The sequence below is a fragment of the Pleurodeles waltl genome, chromosome 1_1, assembly GCF_031143425.1.
Source record: "Pleurodeles waltl isolate 20211129_DDA chromosome 1_1, aPleWal1.hap1.20221129, whole genome shotgun sequence".
NCBI classification, from domain to species: Eukaryota; Metazoa; Chordata; class Amphibia; order Caudata; family Salamandridae; genus Pleurodeles; species Pleurodeles waltl.
The window spans coordinates 35,404,010-35,420,409 of NC_090436.1; the positions used below are offsets into that span (position 1 = coordinate 35,404,010).

Genomic DNA, 16,400 nt, shown 5'->3' on the forward strand with positions numbered 1-16,400 from the left:
CGGTCCTCTAAGGGAGATACCATATGGGTGTGCTGAGATGTGGGTCCATACGTGCGACAAGTGTGGACAAACATGGGCGCTGAATTCACTGTGTCATAGGTCTTAAGCTGAAACTCACTGATGAGGCCCAAGAAGTTCAAAAGTATATTATTGCATGTGTTCTCATCGAGTGGGGACTTGGATTATTCATATTGGACTTAGACCAACTCTGATTTGCATATGGCTAATCTGTGTTAGAAGTGGCATTGTGACCAAAATCCAGAGGTCAGGAAGGCATCCAGATGCATCCAGCGGCTTACATTATTTAAAACATTTACCTATGATGTTCTTTTTTTCCTTACTGTAATGCCACAATGATGACACCACTTTGCCTGCTCAATCGCTATAAAAATGCTAAAATTATGTACATGAAACACACTAAGGTCAAGCAGTCAACGTTGCAAATTTACAGTAAAGGCGACAAACAGCTTTGGAAATACAATCTAAACAACCATGAGCAGCAATTGTTCTTTGTTGACAAAACATCTCCTGACCACTCACCTGTACGTGGCTTTGCTCTTCTTTAGAACCCGGTTCACGAAGGAATTTTCTTTACGGTAACAGAGGTAGAGCACACCAGCCACCAGAGGCAGAACCACCATGAAAAGCAGCAACAAGACCACCATGACTGCTGTGTGATCTGTATGAGGATATGAAGAGAGTCAGAACTACTGTTCATCAGCCAAAACAGCTGCACTTGTTGCAGTATATATACTTGCCACTGTGCTTTACCTTACCAGAGGGGCGGGGTGACTTAGGTCAAATGGACAGGCAACAATGTACACATTCAAAACTGTTCACTGCAGAAGTTCCAGACAAGGGGTAAAAAACTAATCTTTCAGAAAATGCAAGCTTTATGCTGGGGTTCCTTTAAACCCCAAACATGATCTACTCTGTCCCTCTGACTCAGAGTGGACCTCACAGTGAGTCCGCCTTGGTGCTGCTGGATTCTCTGTAATGCAGTAAACTCACTTCAGACAAACTCTGTGTTACAGGAATGACACCTGGGAATGGAACACTAGTTATTGTTCTTAAGGAGACCTTGCAATCAACTTATTGTGCCCATTTCATATATATACAGGAGAAATTGTAAACTTAAATATGAAAATATGGGAAGAAAGACAATTCCCTTTTTCACTCCCTCCTCTCCCTTTCAGATGAAACCACAATTGATCCCCAAAGTTTCTCTTCTTCACCAGTAAAAGTGCCCACTGAGGCTACATAACAGTGGAAATGATACAAAATAGAGTACATAAAATCAAAAATAGATACCAAACTTCTCATATTAAACAAAATGGTCTGGAAATTTCAGTATAGAACAGATACAGTGAATACAGATTATTCAAACATGTACATTTTTTTTTCCTGATGGCGGAATTCAATAGATAAAACTCTTCTTCAATTTAAGAAAATAAGGCATAGAAGTTAGATATTAATTTCGGACCACTTTTTGTTAAATTTGTTAAGTATTCGGGGCTTCTCTAGAACTATGTGACCGTCTTGCTGGGGTACAAGGTGTGTGAAAGGAAAGGCTGTTGGATATTGTTTCTGTATTACACAACAAAATGTCAATTCCTGTAAATTAATTGTACACACTCAGCAGTAGAAAAGCAAAAATCTGAAGTGTGATGGAAACAAATAGTTTAATAGGACCAGAACAAATGGAGACACTTTGCTTGCTGGTGAGCATATGATAAATATTCACTGAACCCTGATTTCCATACACTGTCATTTGTGTGCAATATAGGTTTATCAGTAAAACTGTGTCTGTGCAAATTTAGTAGCCATTTCTATGGAAAATGTGCCGTCTGTAAATGGCTTCTACTTGATGTTTTAGTTAAATTAAAAAATTGCGTGCCTCATATCCATTAAAGCTGAGTATCTCTATTGATCATAAGGAGGTAGCGATTGCTATTAGGAAAAGCCCCTCTCATAAAGCACCAGGCCTAGATGGAGTACCCATGCCCATTTTCAAGGCCAATATAGATAACTGGGACTCCTGATTACACACATTCTCTGTGCTGCGCTGATGGGCCGCCTTTCCCCCTCCTGGAAGGAGCTGGTTATTGTCCCCATTTTTTAAAAGGGCGATACAGATGATCTGGTTGCTATAGGCCAATCTCCCTGTTGGACACCACCTCTAAGATTCTAGGTCAAGTCCTTCTCACACGATTAGAGACATGGGTAGAATCAAATATTATTCTTTCATCTGTGCAATTTGGTTTCTGCCCATGACTGGACACAGTGGAGCAGTGTTTGAATTTGACACTCCTAGAGGGGAAATATGTCAATGCCAGAGGAGGGGCCTTTCATTAAGCATTTATGGACCTCTCCTGTGCTTTTGACAATGTCAGTTGTGAAAAATTGTGGTCCATGATGGAATCCATAGGGGCTGAGACTGCTTTATTAGGTGCGGTACTCATAGCATAAAGAGCAAATGGGCTACAGCGGCTCCTGGAATCATTTACTGATTTTATGGGGAACTTGGATTTAAAGGTAAATTCTGTAAAATCTTTTATGATGGTTGTGGGCCCTAAAATGACTAAGTCCAGGTCTCATGTGGTAGAAGGGGTCACCATTAACAGAGTCCGACTTTTAAATATCTCGGCATACCATTTGACACTGCATTGAAATGGTTGCACCTCCTTAAGATCAGAGTGCACCAAGTACAAGGTGTTCTGTAAGAAATGTTTTGTTTTACATCTAGGTTGGGTGCAAAATTGGTAAAAGAAATGTTACTCCTGTACATAAGCAAATGTACATAAGCAAAGGCATCCAGATGGGCTTTATGGAGCGGAGGTGTGGGTATATGCCAATGTTAGCACTCTCCAGACTCTAGAAAACAGATTTATGCACTGCATTCTCTGGTTAATGTACATAAAACACTCCTTTGAGAAATTGGGTTTGGAAGATCTATTTGTTAACCCTACAATAGTTAAAATACCATACCAAGGAGATGGTAAAAAGTAAGGGCCTATTTAGAGTTGGCCCTACTAGCGATGTGGAGCTCTCTCTTGTGCTTTTTAGAAACCCCCAATAAAGGTTTTACCTGACTAGGTTTAGATTGCGTACTCTTCTGTTCTTATGCTCCTTTCCTAGCCAGAAATCTTGGTTTAAATCCTTGTCCAAATGTGCTTGTGAGAATTGCACTTTACAAAGTACTACGCACTTTAATCTTTTTTGCCCATTATATGCTACTCCATGAAAGAGGTTCTTATTACCCTACCAGTTTTAAAAGCAGTAAATATTAGGGAGCATGGAAGAGCTTTCATTTTTCTGCAACAAACGAAGTCACTAGAGGTATGCTTTGCGGTTGTGAATTTCTTAAGGAGTGCCCTATCCATTAGACGTAGATATGCAGGGTATTCATCACATTTTTAAATTTGTTTTTAAGTAAGGAAATTTGAAATATAGAGGAATTTGAATATTTTGATTTTAAACCTGGAATGTAGAAAAATAACTTTTATGTACAAGGAATGGAATAGATACGTTATGCTAATGTTTGAAAAGATGATGATTAGGTATTGGTTTTATTCATGGACCTTTGCATTATGTTTAGTGTTGGTTGAATTGTTTTGTATTTGACTTTTTATGGTCAATTTCTGACCGAAATAAAAGATTTATGATGATGAAAATGATGGTGAGCTAAGAGATGGATGAATGGTGGGAGGTGTTGACCAAAAACACCCACTGATGATACAAGTCCCGGTTCACACACATTGACATTGACTTCTCAGCACCAATTAGAATTTGATTGAAGATGTTTAAGTGAAAAAGATTTTATGCAGTAGACATGAAGCTTGAACACAACTCACTATCGGGCTTTATAGGACCACTGTCCACACTTCCGCCCATCCCTGGCTTCTCACAGGTGGGTGGTGCCCAGCCCACATCGCAGTGGCAGTTCTTGTTGTTGTTGCACACCTGAGATGGAGAAAAATTGTGTCATGACAAGGAAACTTGATGACAGTCAAAATGTGGTTAATGGGAGTATCCAATGCTACAAAGAGAATAAAACAGTGATGGCACATGATCTTGAAGTGTCTAACCTCAAATCTGTCAACAAATGGATGCCAGCTATGTCTGACTTTCATTTGTAGTCGATGGTATAAAGAGACAGCATGGGAGGGGAAGATAATTTGGATGGAGACACACAGCACCTAAGAATTAGAGAGAGACAGAATATAGAGATGAAATAGAAAAAAAGAAATAGAAATCCTAGGAAAACTGAAAAGAGGTAATGAACTGATAGAGGTTAAAGGTGACAAAGGTAAAACAAAGTACAGAGAAACAGAAAGAGAGAGGGGGAGAAAGAAAGAGACACGGGGGGAGGAAAAAAGAGTGTTAAATAGAGAGAAGGACAGGACACTGGGAAAAGAAGGAAGTCTCCCTAGCTCTACCTTCACTTCTCTCACATCCTAGCTGCGCTGATGATCTAAAGAGGCCTAAAAGGATGCAGAGTCGTCTGGTGTTTAGAAAAGGATAAACTAGTGTGGCCTATTCCTTGATGCTATGCCACCTTTTGACTGTCCAGTCCCCTCCATTCTGTCATTCTTGCCGTCCCAGTCAGTCTTATAGAAGTGGCACTTGGGTGAATGTAACAGAAAGCTCTACACAACTGTACAGTAATAGGAAATAAGATGCTTCCATTGACATCTTCTCCAATGTGTTTCTTGGCCTTTGCCTTGTTATAGGTAAAGCTTGGGATGTTGGGCCCTCATGCGGTTCCATTCACATTTCAATGGTTCAGTGGCTAATTTATATTTAAACACATGGGCACACTTATTGGTTCTCCAAAGACAGCTTGCAATGCACGTTTGAGGAAAGGATGTACTTCCTTCCCTCCATTAGCCCTCATTATGTGTGCCCGGCTGGAAAAATAATTTGCTACCACAGTGATCGGAATTTAAAAGGTGTGATATTTATTGCCTATTACAAGTTGCACCCTAACATTTGGATTTTAGGGCTAGATGTACAACCTTTTGTTTTGCGATTTGCAATTTGTGATCTGTTTGCGAATCGCAAATTGCGAGTCACAAAACAAAATGTACACCAGTGTTAACCACACTGTTTGCGATATCCAAATGGGCCGCAAGGGACCTGCCTCATTAATATTCATGAGGCAGGTCGCAATTTGCGACCCATTTGGGAGTGGCTGCACTTACAGGGATGGTGGCCTGCTGGGGTCAGCAGACCACTAGGTCTGTGATTGCTTTTTCAATAAAGCAGTTTTTTAAAATTTGAAATACATTTCATTTTCCTTAAAAAAAATGGGATTCATTTAATAAATAAAAATGAAAAGTTTTTGTTTCATTTTTTCAGAGTAGGCAGTGGTCCAACCGACCACTGCCTACTCAGAAAAAACATTTCCACTAACATTCACAAAGGGGAAGGGTCCTTTGGGGGCCCCTTCCCATTTGTGAATGGGTTAACACCAATTTGAAATTAGTGTTAATTGTGATTGTTTTGCGACTGCATTTACGATCAAAAAACATTCATACATCCTCCTGAGAGTCGCATTTAGGAAGGGTTGCCTTCGGGATGCCCCTTCCTAATTTTGAGGCGCAATCCCTATTTTGCTAGTTGGTAGCTGCATACTGACTCGGATGATAGGGATGGTACATTGTACAAGGCTATTTTGCGGTTGGTAATGGCAATTTTCACCTTTTGCAACCACAAAATCGCATCGGAAATCTGGCCCTAAGTGCTTTGCATACCAAACTCCACATGTAGCAGTATTTACCTTGCATTTTTTCTCCAGTAAAATTCAGCAGGCTTCACAAACCAAAACCTGATTACCAAAACCTCATTGCTGATCCTACAAGTGTGGGAACTGCAATATATGCCACTATGTTAACGATAAAATTGATACTTTCCAATACAATACTAAGATTACATACAAGATACCAAAATGTATAAATTGCAACACCAGGTATGTGGTCTATTGTCTACTATGCATGTGTAACCGCATATATTTTGGCAGCACCTTAAGGCCTTTGAAAGAAAGGATTCAAGGACATATATGGGTCATCCGTACCAACAACAGTGACTATCCCTTCGCCACACACTACAACATTACCCATGGAGAGAAAGAGATTCTAGGTATCACTATACATGGCATAGATGCTGTAGGCACGCAACCATGAGGAGAGGACAAAACACTCATTTTGAGACGTATGGAGAGCAAATGGATCATTAAACTTAGAGCAGTAGAAGAAGGTCTCAATAGAGACAAAGACTTATGTGTTTCTATGAATATGCACTGAGAACTTCACTCTACTATGCATTCATCATGCATGTTGATGGTTCTACTCATACGTACAATGACAAGAGCACATATGCAATGAATGAAGAACCTTAGTCAGACTAAATCGACTTCTGTGTTTAGCCTTGTGACATTGTAACAATACTTTGACCTGATGTGAACTCCATGCCTCAATGTGTATATATTCCAAGATATACAATGTACCTGTAACATGTATTAGTATCAACACGTTTTTAGATGTATCACTGTAATAGGTTGGGCTTTAGTGTCACATCTTATTTCATTATGTGACTAGTCTACTATTTTGTTTTTATAAATGTGGTTCCTCCGTGCCTTACGGTTTTGACAACCAACAAGAAATGTAAACTTAATAATAGACATGTACACTTTTTACAATCCAGGTCAGTCATAACTACACAATCTGTCATACGAGATTAATTGACATTCACAATTGACTGCATTCATTAACTCAACAGGCCTTGCTGTAATAATGTTTTACCTTTATGGTCTCTTTCTGCCTCCCGTAATATGTAAACAATAAGTAAGTTACTCTCAACAATCAATATATACACACTTGCAATTTCAGCAAGTCTTGAACCATATTGTATGTTACACATTACAAAATGGCCTTCATGTTTTGCCTTACTACTGCTGTTTCCTTCGCACTAGTCCGTTTTCTATCACCTCATCAGTTGCGCATCCCTATATGAGTCACACGTGCATGTTGGCGTCTTGTATACTCTCATTACACAACTCTGCACCAGCACAGAAGGTGAGTCTGTAGGCACTGCTGTAATGCGCGGATAGAAGGGTCACCTTGCATGGAATAGTCTTTCAGCTCGGAAACTGTAAGTTACGGCGACCCTCGTCGAGTCTCTCCTCACATGGCTTGGATTTTTTCAATTACGATAAAGATTATTTGTATGCTTTTTTTCCGGGCTGTTCTCAATTCACCATAATTAACATTGCTCCCAGTAATAGTTCAAACAATTTATGCCAACTTCGCAAATACGATTGAATACCCAACAGGCAGAACGGCTCATTCGCCTTAGCGGAAGGGCACATATATCTACTATGGATGTTCACATAGACAACCGCGAGAGACACAGTTCTGTCTATCATGGCCAATGATCTTTGAATATAAGACATTCACCCCAGAATAGGTAAGGTTTTCTCTACCACTATGTGCACAGGGGCAACATTTTCTATTCACCGTCGTTGGCCTGTTACATTTATCAGTTATCTGGTACCATTATATGCCCGCCGTAGTGGGGAACCTAAATGTATAGCTTTTTTTGGTGCGGGTAACTCCATATTCAAAACAGCACAATTTTATCCAATTCGAATACAATTTTGTCACGCCTATTAATTATACACATGGGCATTACCAGCCTTTCCCAAAGATTTAACAATGTCAAATACTGACATTTACTATTATAATATGTGTTCGAAGGTTCTAATAAATATTTTACTTGCTCATTCACTCGATCAAATAAGGTGTTTTCCGTCTTACGAGAGTCCCTGTCCAGGGCAGATGGACAACACTAAAACAGTTTTCTTGCCTTTTCAGGCCTTCTAAGGGCCACATTTTATTACAACTTATCCTCTACTAAATTGGACTATATTGTCAATAGTACAAGGTATGTCTCCTTTTCTGCATGACTTACTTAGTTACCATGATCATTCTTTCCTGCTGTCTGCTGTCACATGGGCCTGTTTTAGAATACTAATAGACACATCACCTTCTCTAACTGTCCTGACAATGCATGACAATTGATAATTCACTAAGATTGGGACGCCATGTATGGTATACACTTATACACGATTTAATGGCTTTTATACAATCCTTTCTTCCTTTGATGCCACCTCTTGGTTTTCGACCTCCTCACCTATGGCATGAGTGTTTCTCTGCCCAAACACTATGAACACTCTTGTATATACACATTTTACTTTTGTGGGCACCTAATACTCTTGTGTTTTCTAACAACTAGTGAAGCATGTGCGAAGAAAAGCTTACTAGACATAAATCCCTGTTAGTGACATTACATTTGACTACTTATATCTTCTTTTTTCTCTTACAATAACTCTTACAGCTTTGAAAAAGTCTAGATGACGAAACACGTGTCGGCATTTTTCTTTGGATATGTCACAATTTGGAAAGAATAAATCTACTATGCTCTCAACACATGATCAAGACTCTTCTTACTATAACCGTATGCTTTCATTTGGCTTGATGGACTGCTCTGGTGTGCCCTGGTAACTGTTGTCACAAACCAAAATCTACCTGGGAAAAATTGTGAGGCATGCAGTAACTATCACAGCACTCTTAATACCAAAAGAATGGGCCACTAGTAATGATAGCCCTAGTATCTTCCTACCTGATGTTGCTGGATATACAGTCTGAGCAGCATACCTTCCAAGATGGTTTGTTATTTTATGGCTCAAGCTGTAGTTAGATTACAACATACATTGGACAAGTCATCCAAATGTGCACAAAGCAATGCTGTAAAAATGAACAGAGCAAAAAGTATGACACATTGAGAGCACTGGTTTATTGAGGTTGCTCTTTGGAATATATGGGCATTGCATTCCACAGGGGATTCCATCAGAAAAGTAAGGAAAAAATATTGTGGAGCCAAAATATTGAGACTAAAAATATTGGGAAGGTGAGTCTATATATAGGTAAGTATAGGTTTACTTAACTTCATATCGATATACACTGACAATATCTATATCTTTATATATTTTCCTTGATGGTTTAACATCCAATGCTTCCACAGCAAACTTTAATAGAGGAAGGGGCTTGCCAATGAAAAAAGACATTCTGTTCAGAAGTTAACCTATCCCCTGTGTAGTCCTAATATGGTGGATATTCTTTGGAGCCATTATTTCATGTACATTACTCTAAAGTAACTTCCTTCTTGAGTCATTGTGCTACAATTTGGCTTCCTATAGGAATCAACCAATAGATACATTATGACACTCACTACTGAGGAAGTAGTTGGACCTATGCAAAAATATGTCCATGGAGACAGAGAGAATATAACATGGCGTAAGGTCTTGTTAGGCTGCAGCTCTGGCACGAGGCATGAGGCTGAGCTGATTCTCAGACTTATTACATTTATGAAGAGATAATTGGTTCTATGTGAGGGCGCTCAAAAAAGTACTAGGATTGGTGTATTTAATGGATAGATGCTGCATGTGTCTGGTACTTTCCACCATCTGAGTGCCCATGCCTATTCAGACATTCATCCAGGTAATTTTTTAATATGTCACGCTGGGTGGAATTGGGGCTGGCTAATGCAGAGAGGAGTGTGTGGCCATCAGATCAGGACACCAAATAGTTTTTGCCTCCTCATGACTCCGACTCAACTGTGTATGGGAAGACAACATGGGGGATCATACATCAACTAAAATTGTAGTTGGGTTTTTTCTCAAGGTTCTGTCTCGTCTATTTGATGTCACTCAGAAACACTTCTCCGTTACTCACAGGTATGAATATGAAATTCTATATTTAATGTGTGCATAATTGCATATGCATATCAGTATTTATCTGCATCTTTGACAAGTGCTGGCTCACAGAATTACTCCTGAAATTCTATGAGAAGTTACCAAAGTCAGAAAGCTGAACACAATGTAGGTGGAAGTAATTTGAGGATTGGTTCGTAAATAACACCATCTGCAGTTTCCTCTTTGAGCCACACGGTGGCAGTAATTCCACGTGCTAAGTATGAGATAGCTAGATATAAAACTATGAATATATATTTTTAAAGTGCACACATTTACTGTCCTCCAAATCAAGAGATACTCAGAATGATAAATTATTTTATTCTATAGCATTTTTTCAGACTTTACTTTTCTCCATATTTTACAGATTTACCTGTCAGATGTTTAACCGATATTATATGTAATGATTTACAAAGAATGTTTCTATTGCAGGAGGGGAATCTCATGAAGTGCTGGGCACAGACGTGCACAAGGGGGTCTGAGTGAAACTAAATTACAGATCCCAGGCTATTTAGAACAGCTGCAGATTTTGTGTTTTGACACGTCATGCACACCTTTGCTTTTGCCCAGACTCACACAACTGTTTGTACAGGATTAAAACTCAGATTTTCGGGGGTCGTGGTCTGGCTGTGAAGAAGTATGGCTGCCTGAATCCGGCGGTCCGATTGTGCCGGGGTAGGACAGAGAGGCCCTCCCCGAACGGATAGAGGGAGTACCCGGGACCGCTTGCAGCCGATGGAGCATTGCAGCCCCGTGACCCGGGTTGAGCTCGCACGTCCTCCCGGGCTCCCAAGCGGCCCGCAGGAGAGGGCGGCTGGAGGCTCTTGCGGCGTGGACTGGCCGCCTTCCCCCTCCTGGGCATGAAATAGCTACCAATCTGGGGACGGCGACAACGTACAGTGTGCCAGATGATGGGTTCAGCTGCGGGACGCGGTGAGTCCTAAACACACTGATGGGGGCGCGACCCTCCAGCGCACAACCTCTACCCTTCCCCCCGCATAGTCTGTCGAGCCGGAAACGAAGGGTTAGGCCACGGCACCTTGACCCACTGGTCCCCTCCACGGCCACTCTTGGACCGTGATCTCTCCTGAGGTCTGGCACCTGCATGAGGCGTGTCCCGCCTGCCTGCACGAATGGATGGAAACAATGGCACGGCCATCTGACCCCCGAGAGCTACGCTAAGCACCCGACGGTCTTGCATACTATGGTCACAATCAGGTGAGAGATTAAGGGAAGCCAACGGGACAATCTGTTTTCTGGCACCAGAGTGGGACACTTAGCCTCACCTACCACTTGTTCCCCACAAACAGGACAGGCTGCCTAAGTGGATTGTAGCTGGTGTTACACACTCACCCTGCCCCCCCGTGCACAAATTGTGGCCCTGGCACCGGATCTCTTGCACAGAGGAACACCCTCAGATCCCACGCTGCCACATCGTCCCCTCATCGGCACAGTGACGCTCCGGAGTTCTGCAGAACCCTCCTTTCTGGGTGGCGATTCTCACCAGTAAATCAACAGGTAAACACTCCCGCCAACTGCTGTTTTCAGAAGCTATTGCGTTGCCTCAGCCCATGGGGTCGCCTAAGATCCTCCCCAGCTCTGCGGCTCTGCCGGCCGACCCCCGCTCGGTCGATGCCACGGAGCGCATACTCCAGGAAATCACAGCTGTGGGACTCCGCTTAGAAGCAATGGACTCGAAGATTACAGACCTATCCGCGGCATCCACCTCCATAGGGCTGACATAGCCTGTTTCCAAGACAAGTTCACAGACCTGGACCATTGCCTCATGACTGTTGAAAGCCAATTTGCGACGCTGCCAGAGCGAGACTCAGAGCTGCAGGTCCTCCGTGCAAAGATTACGGACTTGGAGGATAGGAGTCAGAGGGACAATGTCTGTTTTTTTGGACTACCAGGACACAAGGAGGGCTCAGATGTCAGGGCTTTCCTCAGGGACTTAATACCCTAACTCACTGGCCTCATCTTTTCCCCGCAGTTAGAGTTCATCGCCTCCCCCCCATGAAGCTAACGCAGGAAAGCCCCATCCCATCATTGCATGCTTTCTACACCACGAGCAGGCCCGCCAGATTATAGCTGCTGCCAGAACTCAGGGTCTGTATTCTCTGGAGGGACATGAAATACAAATGGCCGTGGATTTCTCACAAGAAACTAACGAGAAACGGAAAGCGTTTCTGGCCCTCCGACCACAACTGAGGAATATGAACATCAAATTGGGCCTCTTTGAGCCTGCTCGCATGTGGATCACACAGGATGGCAGATCCACAGACTTCCTCGAACCCGCTGACCTCTGTTGCTTTCTGGAAGGCCTTGCCACCCAGCCTATGGACCATGCACCCACGCACTCCATACCAAGTTCTCCTGACCTAGGAGACCCTCCCTCCAACTTCGACCCAAATAAACATGTTGCATATGCTGCAATGCAGAAGAGGGGCAGGACCTATGACCGCTCACAGAAATCACAGGAAGGTAGAGAACACGCTCTTAAGGCTGTGATTGCTCTCACCCAAGATCAAGGTAGAGACAAATCCCGTTCCCCCTTGAAACCAACACCCCTTACTGACCGACCACAATGAAGGACTCTTGAAGCAGCCAGGGTCTCCCACCCAATGGAAACAGGTCACTCATGCAAAGTCAATGTTCTCCAACTAAGGAGAGGACTAAGGTCCACAAGACGCTAGGCCGCAGTTGCATGAAAGCCTCTGAAACACAGGCACTTTTACATGGAAGGCCCTATGGCCCTCCAAGGAAACTAACATGCAGCATCACTTAAGATCCTGGGATTTTTGCCATATATTTACTTACTGTTGCTTTGAGGCCCTGCATTTATCAAGATGGACAATGGAGTGTGCATGTTTTATTGTCTGTTGCAAAACTTTAAACTACAAGGGAAGATTAAAGTTGTCAGCGCCTTTCCTTATTACAAAAGCTGTTAGAAGTACATAAAATTGTGTGCTCTCTCTTTTTATCAAACTTTATACAAAACATTCTTAACATTATTTTCATAGATCCTTGGATTAACTTCATATAGATTTAGTGTGCATACAGAGGGAAAAGTAGCAAGATGATTAAAATCATCAGTATTTGGTATGGAGAGTTAATCTGGATACAAATTGTGATGAAAGGCAAAATAAAATGAAATTGAACTAAGGGCCAGATGTAGCAAGCAGTTTTGCCCATTCTGTGTCTATGGGAAAATGTGTTCGTACATATGGCCCTAAATTGCTAATTTCTTAAATTCTTGTGAATTACTATGTATTTACTTTGTGGTACTTCTAAAGCACAAACATAACTGAAATGTTTCTGAGAACTGTACAGAGTTCAAGGCAAAGACACAGTCATGGTATGATTGGAGGGATACCTGAATTCTAAGGCAAAATTGGACTGCAACTGCATCATGCTATCTCATTGTTTAAAGAGGTATGTGGCCCATGTGCTTTTCAACAAAAGTTTCATGTCTGAAGAGGTGTGGCCTCAACTGTTTCCTAAGTTGCACATTCATGAGTCTGGGACATTGTTCCAGATTTGTGGTGCATAAATAAAAAATAACTGTTGTCTTTCCTTTTTTTTTTACAGTTCTTCATCTCTAGTCTGAAGGTGTCCCAGCAGCAGGTGTGCTGAAGCAGTGTCGAATTATAACCTAGTACCTCGAGCCAGAATCAATTTAAGGCATAGGTAACATGGGCAATTGCCCAGGGCCCAGACCTTCCATGGAGCCCCCTAGGAAAGTGAACGTTGCCTCTAATTGATCTCCATGTTTTCTATGGCTTTATCTAAACTGCTCTCTCTCTCTCTGCCTACCACTACCACTGACTCTTTATTTGTACCTGATGTCATATTATGGATTTGTTGGATCCCAATGCTAGATATAACTCATCTCTTTTTGTGTGACCTAATGTGTAACATGTAATGTAATATTGTTTGGCATCATGCAGGCTTGAGTTAGCAGGCAATGGGTAATGAAAATTAAATTTGTTCTATATAGGACTCCCCAAAATACATCTTGCATAGGGCCCCCAAAATCCTTAAGGTGACACTTTCTCTAACAGATGGACTCATTGGTGATATGTGCCAACCACTAGGATGAAATTTCCAGGTGCATAATTTTAGACTATACCACTGGACTGCAATGGGGCGAAATGGGCATCCAGCTGGTGGAAAGTGAAGGAAAAGCTGCCACTCACCCCGTGTCCGTGACACTTGGCAACACACTGCTCCAGTTCTGAAAAGGATACATTCTCACACTGGTGATCCTTACACACCTGAAAAACAAAAGGGGAAAGAAACAGGGTGTTGTTGATAGTAAAATAGTGACGAAAGTACTAGCAGGTCCCTCTACAAGGGTTAATTCCCTACTATTTGTCCTTCTACAAGGATCAATTTCCTGTATTACTGTACACCCTACTTATCCTACCGATTTTAGTTTTTACACTACAGTCACCATACTGGGATGAGACCCAGTCATAGCTAAGTGCAGGACTGATGATAGCGCCTTCGCCATGGTGACAAATCTGAATCTCAGCACTGGGCAATGGCTGCTCCCCTTAGCTCCACCTCAGATGAGATACTCTCAGCCATCAGCCCCAGAGGAACTGCGGGTCCCTACATCCAGTCCATCCAATCTCAGCCCTAAGAGATGGAGAATAGCCACAGCCAATAGAAAATGAGGGTCTTGCTATCCCCAGCCTTAAGCCAGAGAGAATGACCCAGGAAGCATGGGCCCAAGAAAGGCTGAGACACAAGAAGAAAGGTGATCCACAAAATGTGGCCATTTTGCTCAATGCCTTTTCCATTATGTTCCTCCTTCTTTAAGGTGCAACATGTGCAAACCATGGTGTTTCCTTCATTTAGTTCCCAGACATTAACGCTGTCTTTTCAGGCATCTTTACTATACAAGAATGAAACTATGGTGCCCTGAATAATGTCTGAAAAGACAAGTCATATTATGATTGATTTAGAAACTGATGACGGATATCCTGAGGCAGCTTGAGAGTGGCTGTAGAGGGATATAGTTTGACACATAGAATGTGGCATTATAATGTACATATTGAAAACAATAACAACTCAACTCTGATTCTCTTGCCATGAAGCCCTCATCACAGTCTCACACTTCATAACATCACAGTAAAACACTGTTACTTTTTAGTAGTTTTATTTTGCATGGTTGATGTTGAAAAAGTGTATATTTGTACCGTTTGTAAAGAGCTGCATAAGCATACTGTACAGCAGAATATGCAGTAAAGGTTTAAACATTTGAGATCTGCTCTCACAAAGCTGGTGAACAAAGGTAAGCAAAACAGTGTTTTGGCGGTGGCAGCCTGGCAAATTGTGCTTAACGTGAGCCTGTGTTTTCCAGTGCTCGACATCAGCACTTAATTGTCAACACTGGTACTTATGACAGCTGGCACATGGTGGCGCTGTTGTGTAATTAAAAACATACATTAAAAGCAACTAATACCTGCTGTCCAAGCCATTCGTATGGCTTAGGGTCCTCGAACAGTGTAGCACTGTGATGGTTAGTGGTTGTGTAAGTACTGTCATTGGCAGCACTGGCCGTGGCAATGGCAAGGTGCAAGCTGCAATAGGTTTGTGACGAGGGCCCTGGCACCCATTTTTTTTTTTTTTTTTACAAATTAAGCACTATGAGTGAAGCGCATTCCATGCCCATCGATTCATTCGTTTTGCTTGCTGTAGACATCCAAGAATGATGCAATACCTTTGCATTCTGCCGATTAGATTCACAGAATGATGCATTAAAGGGAATGGAAGTGGTCATGAAGACTGCACATAGCTGGAGAGGAACTGTAGTGTTAATGGAGGTTCAGTGAAATAGAATGTTTAAGATGTGTTTGAAACCTCAATGGGAATGGATTTCAGATCTGAGTGGGAATGTGGGAGAGTGGGCTTTATAAATGAAATAGCACAGAAGGGAATGAGAGGTGAGGCAAAAAAAAAAGGATGAAATGAAAAAAAAAGATTGAATGAAAAAAAGGAGGAAATTAAATCCATTTACCATTCCAGGACCACACTTTGTACCCGTCAGCACAAGTCCGGGGTCCAGCAGATCCCCCTGCTCTTCCGGCGAGGTGTAGGTGTACGTGCCACGGCACTTTACCTCGCGACCCTCGAAGCGAATGGTGGTATCCATGGCCACGGTGTTGGGGCCTTTTGGTTTGGCCGCCCTGCTCTGGCATTGGATCTTCCCACACTTGGCATTGCTGAAAGAAGAGGGATACATGAGAATAAACCTATTCTACGTGTTTACATAAGTCAACGCTTCCCATTGAGGTTGTGTTTAATTACATGTGTGTGTTGTAACCTTAAACTGGACAAAATAGACTAGATAAAAAATTACATATTCAACATAAAAAAATGATTCCCAGCCCTATGTGAACTTCAGCAGGTTAGACTTACGTTTGACGCACCAAAAACAAATGCAACTTTACCAAAAGGTCCATTCTAGTACCAACAGCTTGCATTTCAGGCAATGCAATGCAATACAGAGACCTATTAATCATGTCAGATGTGTGTGCAAGTAAATAATGCTGATGTCTAGAACTGAGCTCAGGTACTA

The 16,400-nt window shown here is 42.0% G+C and overlaps 1 protein-coding gene across 1 annotated transcript in view; it reads right to left on the bottom strand.

Moving 5' to 3' along the window:
* Nucleotides 1-16,400, bottom strand: part of LOC138259654 (disintegrin and metalloproteinase domain-containing protein 33-like) — a 371,113-nt gene that overhangs the window by 31,593 nt on the left and 323,120 nt on the right. The window contains exons 16-19 of the mRNA XM_069207553.1: nt 15,840-16,044; nt 14,011-14,088; nt 3,855-3,963; nt 541-679 (exon numbers count right to left, since the gene is read on the bottom strand). Coding sequence (XP_069063654.1) covers nt 541-679; nt 3,855-3,963; nt 14,011-14,088; nt 15,840-16,044 — 531 coding nt within the window. The remainder of the gene's footprint in view (nt 1-540; nt 680-3,854; nt 3,964-14,010; nt 14,089-15,839; nt 16,045-16,400) is intronic.